The 10,474-nt window shown below is 38.8% G+C and overlaps 1 protein-coding gene across 2 annotated transcripts in view; it reads right to left on the reverse strand.

The window, feature by feature from the left end:
* The window catches only part of Tnks (tankyrase), a 159,981-nt gene that overhangs the window by 27,764 nt on the left and 121,743 nt on the right, over nt 1-10,474 (reverse strand). For both annotated transcript variants that reach the window (XM_031339532.1, XM_031339533.1), the window contains exons 12-15: nt 9,247-9,418; nt 4,962-5,041; nt 3,444-3,589; nt 978-1,143 (exon numbers count right to left, since the gene is read on the reverse strand). In XM_031339532.1, coding sequence (XP_031195392.1) covers nt 978-1,143; nt 3,444-3,589; nt 4,962-5,041; nt 9,247-9,418 — 564 coding nt within the window. The remainder of the gene's footprint in view (nt 1-977; nt 1,144-3,443; nt 3,590-4,961; nt 5,042-9,246; nt 9,419-10,474) is intronic.

The following is a 10,474-nucleotide window of genomic DNA, read 5'->3' on the forward strand; positions in this document are numbered from 1 at the left end:
AAAGAGAGAGAGTTTAATGATAAAACTGGAGCCTCACACTTGGTAGCTAATCACTTCACCACTGAATTATGGTTCCAACTCAAATTGGACAAAGGTATTTAGGCAACATCATGAGAAGGAAAAAAATGAATATGCACAAGAAGAAAAAACTGAATTCTAAATGACATCAGTTTAAAAAAAGTCTTGATAGTTTATAAGTATATTTCATGATGTATAAATGTACTTAAAAAAACTATCTTGGTTTAAAACTAACTACACCTATAAGTTTTACTACAGACCTGATACAGAAAGCTGTTGGCCTACTGTGGAAACTGAGAATAATCTAAGCTTGTCAGGTGTGGTGGCATACACCTTTGACCCCAGCATTTCTGGGGGCAGAGTCAGGTAGATCTCTATGAGTTCCTGGACAACCAGAGCAACACAGTGAGATTTTCTCTTAAAAAAAATGAAGAGACAAAGAAACAAAGCACAATATTCAAATTAGACAATGGGTTTATAATGACCTATAGGTAATTTTTAAAAAACTTGCCATATATATTTATGCTATTATGGTATTAAATAAAATATAAACTGGACTTACATATAACAATACTTTTTGTCTGGTTAAGAAAAGATGAGAATCCACACAGATGTATTGCATGACATACATGTGGTGTGAGTATGTGATATTTAGTAAGAAATGAGTTAACAGTACTATTAGTTATGACAGCAGCAATATAATTGTACCGCAAAGAGCAACTTGATGGAAAAGTTCCTATGGTCATTTTTCTCTAATACTAAAGCTACATTAAGTAAACCATGTAAATTAAACCAACGCTCCCCAAAACCTTCTTGGTGAATAACCTCATTGAGTCAATTCAGAAAGACCTGTCAGGAACTAACCAGAGACAGACGTCTTAGCACTTGTTTCCAATAGATTACTACAGACTAGTTTTCAAAAGCAGTAAGTCAGCCCAGGCTGCTTCCTATCTACGTACTTTTAGAAGGAGTTTGCAGATTTCATATTTCCCCTTGGCTGCCGCTTCATGGAGAGGGGTAAATTTCCACAAGTCCGCCACATTGACAGAAGCTCCGTGCCTCACCAAGAGCTCAGCCACCTCGTAGTGTCCATAGGAGCAGGCATTATGAAGGGGAACCAAGCCACTAAACAAAAAATAGTCACAAAACATATTTTAGCTAAAATAATTTGTATAATGGTGGTACATGCTTATAGTCTTAGTACTTGGGAGGTAAAGGCAGGAGCTCAAGATCATACTCAGCTAGAGAGGGCATTTCAACCCAGCACAGGCTACGTGAGACTCGATTTACAGGTTTCTAGGGCTCTGAGTACCAAGGCTCTGCTTACAGAGAAACACTTCCTCTGTGTTCTCTAACATGGGCCCCACTTCTAAGCAGGGACTCATACTTTTTACTAGTTATTATTGTGTGTGCACAAACGTATGTCACAATGCACATGTGGAGATGGGATGTCAAGTCAGTTCTCTCCTTACACTTTATGCATGTTCTAGGAATCAAACTCAGGACAGCAGCTTATATAGCAAGTATCATTTCCTGCTAAGCCACCTCACTAATTCAAACATTCATAATTAAAAAAAAAAAAGTTTTTCAATATAAAGCCTTCTATCACAGCAATCATTAATCTTGAAGCACATTAATCTTGAAACATAATATATATACTGATTTATTTTTACTACTCTATCTACTAAACTATTCACATTTGTGTGTGTGTATCACTCACAGATTAAAACACAATCTTTTTTTGGTGGCACTAGGATTAGGATTAGAAGTCAGGGTTTCACACATGCTAGTGCCACTCTCCCACGCGCAGACTTTTCAATTTAAATATAGGTTTTCCTAAACTCATTCCATACACCAAGCGGGCACTGAGTTCAAATCCTCCTGCCTCAGCCTCCTAAGTTGCTGGGATGCCAGGCCTGCTTATCACAATCCTTTCAGTTCTTACTTGTACCCTAGCAATGTAAAGCCCTGTATACTACAAAGTACTAGCACAAATAATTAACCAATCTGCTTTTTATCACCTCAGATTTTCTTTGATTTGTATTTTGCCAGCTTACTTATGATACACAATATAAAATAATGCAATATATAACACATAAAACATAGAATACACTCTACCTATTCAGTTGGCATCTTTTACCATTTGTTTTTTTATTTTTAAATTCAAAATGATTAGAGAGTGGTTTCTCTGTATAACTTAAATGTTGAGGTACAAAGCAATGAAAACTCTAAGTGATTTCAGAAGAGAATTCACACCAGAGTAGTGCATGCTTTTAATTCCAGAATTAAGGAGGCAAAAGCAGGAAGACCTCTCTGAGTTTGTAGCCACCCTGGTCTACATAGCAAGTTTCAGGCCAGCCAGTGGTACAGAGGAAGACCTTTGTCTCAAATAAACCAAACTCCATCCCTGTTTCCCCCTAAAACAGAATATCATCAAGGAAAATAAAACTCAATTATAAATCTACTCAGCTAAGAGAATCTAGATCCTTCATCTTCTGAGCAAACTCTTTTAGATGACTAGTTTTCAACGGAAGCAGGTGATCCACCAGTGACGGTGCCCTCAATCATCATGTATGGTGCAGTACTTACGATAAACAAACACTTAACAGTTACCCAAAGCCTGCGCTCTACATTTACTTATGGCCTATGCTGAGTAAGTGCACAAAATGGGGCCGCCTCATCTGAGCAGCTGTTAAACTGACTCAGGATACAGAAATTGATTTTGGCTAAAATACTCATCTTAGATTTGTAAGTAGCTGCTTTAAAAGTTTTACCTGGTTTGTCAAGTAATTCATCTAATATAAAAATATAAACAACTTAAATTAGCAGAATCAACATTATATTTCTATTAATAATGGTGATTCTGGAATGGACTGAATTATTCTTAAAAGAATTTTTTTAATGGCAAAAAATATGAGAGGATGAACAGTAAATTACAGATTACATGAAAATATTCTAGCTGAAATAAAATCCTGTACACAGGCATGAAAAGGATGCACCAAACTGGAAGACACAGTGCAAGAACAGGTGAAGTCCAAAGCACCCTCACCTGAGCACCGTGAGCAGTGCGAGTTCACAGGTACCAAGAAACATGCTCACAAGCCAAGTAATTGACAGCTGCTGCATACAACCCAAGATAGAACTGCACAATTACAGGCAAACTGTTCGTGTTGTATCTTTAGGGTGCGGGATGAGAGAATCTTCCATTTCAATATGTATGATTATTTAAATTATAATTTAAATGAATCATGTAAATTATTTTAATAAGAAAAGCATCTACAAAACTAAAAACAGTAACGTTTAAAAAAGCAGTATGTCATTTGTAAATTTTTGTTCTAAAGAAAACAGCTATGTTCTGTAGATAAAAATTACATAATTTTATACCTAAAATAAAGACTTAAGTATGAAGGGATCTGCACACATACCCTTTGTCTTTGGCATGGACATCAGCTCCATGGTGTAGGAGGTACTCAACAACAGACACGCGGTTATAGCCAGCCGCAAAGTGTAAGGGCGTGGAGTGCCGGCCCTCCAGGTCTCTGCAGTTCACATTCTGCGGGCTGCAGAGTTGCTTTTGTGGTGTACACAGAGAAAACACCATTAACAATCATTCATAGGCTTTGTTCTAAAATTGGGCAGCATTTTAAATTACTATAATGATAGAGTATATATTTCCCACAGATGAGATGTATAAAACCCAGCACCATAGTCAGACACGGTGAGGCATACCTAAAAATCCCTCAGCTGGAGAAGGTGAGGGAGGATGACCTCCGATTTGGGGCCAGTGGGTTACGCAGTGAGTCTGAGGACAGTCTGGGCCACATGATGTTTCAGAACGCGCCAAAGGAGAATCCACATTACGTTTAGCATTACTGTGACAACAGATACTGAGTGCACGGAGGAATTTAGTCTTTGTTGGAAACCCTAGTCCAGTTCCTAACCTACCTGAAGTCCAAGGGCAGCCAATGAAGCCTCCTGTCCCTTCCATGTCTAAGACTCCTCACAGATGCACTGTGGTGCGCTTAGCGTGGTCTTTGCTCAAATCAGACCAACCTGAGCTGACCACATGGAACTAAAGAACCTAGAGAGAGTTTCTGTCTCCTTGAGTGTGGGTCAAGAGACACTTGCTCTCTAGGTCTCACAATTTCTTGATTCTATTCATTCCTTGCTGAATGCCAGAACTATATATATCCTGTTTTTCAAATTTTAAAATACTTTATACAGAGAAGTGGAGAGGAAGGGAGGAGAGTTCCACTCTTACGGTACAGGCTATCCCAGAATGCACAGCAATCCTCGTGCCTCAGCTTTCCAAAGGGATGAAAGGCAGGAGCTACCACACCCAGCTAATTTCTAATTCTTGCTCTTGAGAAAAATATACCAGACTTAATTCTCAATTAGTATGCCTTCTTTGGACACTTACACTCTACTGTCAAAAATAGAATTTTCTTTTAATGTGAATGCATTGTTTAGCAACTTGAAAGCACATTTAGCCTACTTGCATACAAATAGATGATATTAAAATTTGTACTCTGGCCAGTAAGATGGTTCATGGGAGTAAAGGCATTTGCTGCCAGGCCTGACAGCTTGAACTCAATTCCCAGCTTGCACGTGGTGGAAGGAGAAAACTGATTCCAGAAAGTTGTCCTTTGACTTCAAATATGCACCACGGCACATGTGCACACATATACAGAGTATAGTTCATTACATTATATGTAATAAAAATTTATGTATGCATCTTAATTGTTTTGTATGGTTTAGGTGTTATAAGGAACATACTGGGGAAAATCTTGGTAGTACTCTTTTATGTGTAGATATACCCTGCCCATCATTTTGAAATCTTTAAAATAAAAAAATACTGTTTGTTTTTGAGTTGTTTTGTTTAGATTCATCGGAGTGAAGTGGGTAGCAGGAGTCCAACAGTAACAGTAAATGTACTAACTTACCTTCACAGTTTCCAAGTCACCAGCTTTCGATGCTTCTAAGAGTCGATAGTCTACATCCGAAGTACGTATAGGAGTACTCTCTGTATCAAAGGAAGGAGAGACTTTACTGTTGGCTGTGGGGTACTGGAGGGAGTTATGGAAGGAAGACCCCTTAATGAAGGAAAAGAGATTACGGGTTGGACATTACTGTGATATAATGGATCTGTCCTCCATCTTACTCAGGTAAGAAGTACTTTTAACTTTTTACTTCAATTTACATCTGATCTAAGTCAAATTTAAATACATCATAACACAGAGGAATACTTTATACCCCAGCACTCCAGTCATCATATGCTCAAGTTAAAGACTGTTTCAAAGGAGAGTGAGGAAAGCTGGAACCAAGGGGAGACTTACTTCCCAATGCCTGTGTGCTGGGAGAAAGACAACAGAGTAAATGTGACACATTAAGTTGAGTTATTACATTTATATTCTTACAATATTCTGATTAATTAAATATAAATATATATATGAAAATTTATTCAACACTGATCTTTTAAAGAAAAGAGATTCAATACGCTTATGTTAAATGTGGCTTCCGGAAGGTTGCAAGAGTGTGGCAGGCAATCAGGACCATGGGCTTGGGCTCCATGTGGACTTTGAAAGATACTTCAGGTTTTTGATATTTGTATGTATTATTAGTGGCCAGGGTACCCGAGCCTTGACATGCAGATGGAGGCAGAAGCAGCTCTCAGGAGCAGGTCTCAGTTCCAGGACAGCCAAGGCTACACAGAGAAAACCTGTCTCGAAAAACAAAACCAAAAACCAAACAAACAAAGGAGCAGGTCTCTTCTGCCATCATGGCCTCAGGACTGACTGAACTCAGGCTGTCAGGCTTGCTCAGCAAGCACTCCTAACCACCGAGCCATCTTGCCAGCCTCAGGCCTCAGGTTTTGCATTCCAAAAGTGAGACCTGGTTTTCCTCAAAGTCTCTTTCAGGTTTAAGATTACATTATTACCTTATGATCAGAGACACTGAGTTCACAGCCCACGTGGGAAAGATCAAGTGATGCCATAAAAGGCTTTAGATTTTAAAAGAAATCCTTTATTTTTCTATAGTGCTTTGTTCAGAAGGATTGACTTATAGATAGGTTTAAGAATTCTTCTGTAGAAGACAAACTATTTGATCATATTAATAATAATTCTTAACAGATAAAACACAAAGATTAAATCAGATGAAATACCAAAACTAAAAAGGAAAAAAGATTGTCTCAAACAATGAAGTTCATTTTAAAATTTTTTCTCTTTAAAGAAAGTGCTACACTGCACGTGTTAGCCTGTGCGGTTGCTGAGGACTGCAATCCTTGCTCCTGTTTATATTTCCTCTTCACAAAAACAACAATTAGAGTATTTGCTGACTTGGTTTTGGGGCTACTTCACATCAGAGTCAATGCGTTGAGCCCTAACTCTGATGCTGTACTCGCTGACTTTTGGTCACTGTTCTCCAGTCTAATGGTGCATGCTTGCTACTACACTTAGAGGCGAGGCTGGGCTGCAACACACTCTACCATGTCTCTAGGAGAGATTCCAGCAACTGAAAAGCTCAGGAAACATCCTTTGTGTCTTTAGGTTATCATCACCCCACACTGATGGGGAACGACTAGGAAGGTGTCATTTTCTAGTCAAGCAAAAATATTGAGTGTACATACCAGAATGCTTCTAAGAACTACATACAGGAAATGTCAAAGGGTAAAAAGTTAAACATGCTGATTTATTATGATAGCAACTGTGGAGTTCTGCATCTGTATAAATCTAAAATGGGTTTAGAACAAAGTTATTGTTAGAAATAATATAGCAGGACTTGGAAGGCAAGTCCTAGGAACCAAAGTAGATAAGGCAGGGATATTAGAAATCCAAGGCCTGTCTAGGTTACAGAGTGAGTTCAAGATTAGTGTAGACAACTTAGTCAGACTCTGTCTCAAGGTTAAAAAGTAAAAAGAAATGTAGAAATATTTATAAAAGAACACTCAGTATCCTCTTCCAAGTATGGAGTAATTCCAATAAAAATATTTTTCTCATGTTTTTTAAAGACCTTATATCTCAGACAGATCTATTATTTGTATTCTCTTTCTACAGCAACAATAAATATGGCAAACTGATTCCTACCATTTGCTAAATTAAGCATTTATAATTAACTATATGCATCACAAAATCAATTTTAGAGTAGAATTATAAAAGTAACTGAACTTTTTACTTATGATTCAGTATTTAATCTCATTCCCAGAAGTCATGGATTTGAGATGCATTTACTTAGAAGGCATCTTAAAGGTATTACATGGATCCAATCTGTTGAATTTATTTGATACTTCATCCACATTTTGTTAACCATTATGAAATTTATGCAAACTATTGTGAGAAACTGATGCAGGAGCTATATGTTTATTTATGGTTATAACTCACAGGAGTAAAATTCAGTAGTGAATCATTTCCAGTAAAAAAGGACAGAAGGATATTTCATAAAAAATACCAATTTACAAAATGATGGCAATTTCTTGAAAGAGCTATTTCCTAAGAGTGTGTGTGTGTGTCTGTGTGTGGGTGGGGGGCAGTACCTTATCTTCCTGCAGCAGATATCCCACGGCTCTGCTGAAGGCAGGTGCTTACCAGTCAAGCTTAAAATCCTAGCCACATTCTGGTAGTCAAGACTGGTGGAAAAGCCAAGAGTGAGAAAGAAGAGGAACTATTGAAATTACTGGAAGTCAGCTCTGGAGAAGAAGAAGGTGCAGGAGAGGAGGAGGGAGAAGCTGCCTTGTGTTAAGGGTCGAGAGAGTGGTCCTGAGGGCCGGCCAACTGGAGCTAAGAGCAGCCCAGATGAAACATTAGTAAATAAATAGTAAGTAATAACTCAGGTTATCGATAGGAAAGAGAGTCTAACAGCATGGAGGGTAGGCAGCTGCCCAGCTATTGCGGTGATTAGGGCTCACAGTAAATATAAAGGCTGTGAGTGTGCCTTTCATCCAGGAACTCAATAAGCAAAGGCAGGGTAGAAACCCCGGGCCGGGATTACACTCATTTCTACAGTATCCATACTGCAGTTCCTGAGCATCTGGTTCCTGAGGTTTCAGTAGGCTGCTGTTTCTAATTTGGGAGCTAGGGAGTCAGTGCCTATTTTCTATCAGTTTCATTCCTCATCAGTCAACAAACCTACAGACAGAAGCAAGATGACTGGCATGCACTGAATTGAGAAGGGAAAGCAATTCTTACTCAAGTGTTCAGGGTACAAAACTGTTTCTTGAGACTGCTTCCCTCTCGCTACACTGGCACACCTGTAACTACCATGGATCTCGAGAGACTCTGTGTTTCTAAACTATGATGTATTTTTGAGAGCCCCCAAAATTTGTAGGGTCAGTTGTGGCTCTCTAATTTTGTCATCTCCAAGCTATCACACAACAAGTCTAAGATTTACTCAACTTACTGTTACTTAGATATTTTAATATAGTTATTTAGGAACTTCTTATGTAGATTTTTAAATAGTTATGTATCAGATAATCTTCAGAATTCTATTTCTGGGTAGAGGGCATCATAAGATACCTGCTGTAAAAGGGGACACTTTGCCTACAGAGCCTGGGCATACGGGTTATAGGCAGCAAAGAGTAGCCAGGTTTCTGACTACTAGTCTATAGGTGTCTCTATGTCACTCTTTCAGTGTCCATCTGTCTATAGAAATGGAACTCAGACAAAGAAGAGTAATTATATTGAAATTCTTTCATGTCTAATACCAAAGTTTTCAGAAGGCTGTTACTTCTAACTTGGAAGTTAGGAAGTCAGTGTGTATTATACTATCAGTTTTCTGTCCGATCTCTGTCAACAAAATAAATATCTTACACTATAGTGGCATTCACTGTGACACTCGCCAAAAGTTGATAATTACATTTAGATCAGGAAAATAGAAGATAATTTCATAAGAGTTAAGAACAACAAGTAGGCCAGAGTATTATACAGGTAAGAACAATTAAAGGTCATTACTATAGAAATTTAACAGTTCTCCATTTGACAGACTATATAGCTACCATAATTCTAGCTTGTGTTCAATTTCAACCAGCCACCTAACTTAAAAATGGTGCAGATCTCCTCTTGATATTGCCTCATCCTACCACAAATCAGAGATGGGGTGACTATATAGGAAAGGGGAGGTGTGAAAAAGAAGCATTCAGGTCAAGAGGCTAGCCCATGAAGCTCCTCAGAACAGGCAGCAGAGTCTGTTCGTGGGAGGGGCGTGAGCAAAGGGAAGGCAGGCCATGAGACTCACCGCTCAGAATCTGCTGCACTGCTTCATTCCCCATCTGCGCCGCTGTGAAGCCTTGCAGGGAGATGATGGAAGGATCAGAGCCATAACTCAGCAGGAGGCGGCAGGTCTGCAGGTGGCCAGCTAAGGCAGCTCTATGCAAAGCAGTCTGACCAAGACTATCCAGTGCATTCATCTGAAAAATCATTGGATGTCCATGTGAAACTGGGTGTTCTTTCACATTGTAGCAAATATACTCAGGATAAGTCTCAACAGAAACTTTTTTGGAAAACATCATGAGCTTTTGCTCACTAGTGCTATAGAAATAGTGCCTGGTGTAGAGATCACAAAATAACCTTGATTTCCCCGACTGACCAGTGTTCTGCCACTCCACTCCAAAAAGAAAAAAGAAGTCATCAGAGGGCAGGGATTCTCACCCAGTGCTCACTGCCTGCTCCACTGGAGGTGCTCACTAAACACCTCAGAATGAAGCGTTCTCATCATGCTCAGACAGCAGAATAGACATGCAAAGACTATCAAGGTAGTTCATTACACTTTCATTTTAGGAAGTGCCTCATAATCTGAATGAATATCTCTCATCAGAGGCGTTTCCCATTTCAAATTCTTTTCTCTATCAGAATATTCGTACTAAATAATGAAACACCTTGGAAAGAGGACCTACATCTACACACAAACTTGTTTCATATATGTATTTTGTACACATAAGCTGAAGCAACTCTATTTTTCTATGACTGTGTGGTATTGCATGAGTTCAGGTGTATAATTTTCTGTCTGTATGATGTTGATAATTCAAAGGTTTTGATTTTGAAGCATTATAAATTTCCTATTTTCAGGTCATGGATACTCATCTGCAATGGATGCCTTAACTATAAATACACTTGACTGGACTGGGAACTCCCTTGTAGATTCAAGGTGCCATTTTCAAACCTTGAAAAGTATATGTGGGAAACAATAATTTAGTTAATTATGTTGAATAAATGTTCCCCTTTTGGGTCAAAGTTCATAGTTTGGTCAAATCTAACTAGCCTAGTATTTTAGAATGTTTCAGTAAACACCTGTTACTCCAGAGGGATCAAAGTGTCCATGCTGTTTTCACAAAAGCCCTTCTCCAAGACCTCCCTCATCTCTGGAGGCCTCAACAACAACTCCCCTTCAGTATGTGTGCTGACTCAGTGCCTTCCTGAAAGGTCCTAGCATGTGCGCTGACTCAGTGCCTTCCTGAAAGGTCCTA

The sequence above is a fragment of the Mastomys coucha genome, unplaced genomic scaffold (genome assembly GCF_008632895.1).
Source record: "Mastomys coucha isolate ucsf_1 unplaced genomic scaffold, UCSF_Mcou_1 pScaffold22, whole genome shotgun sequence".
NCBI lineage: Eukaryota > Metazoa > Chordata > Mammalia > Rodentia > Muridae > Mastomys > Mastomys coucha.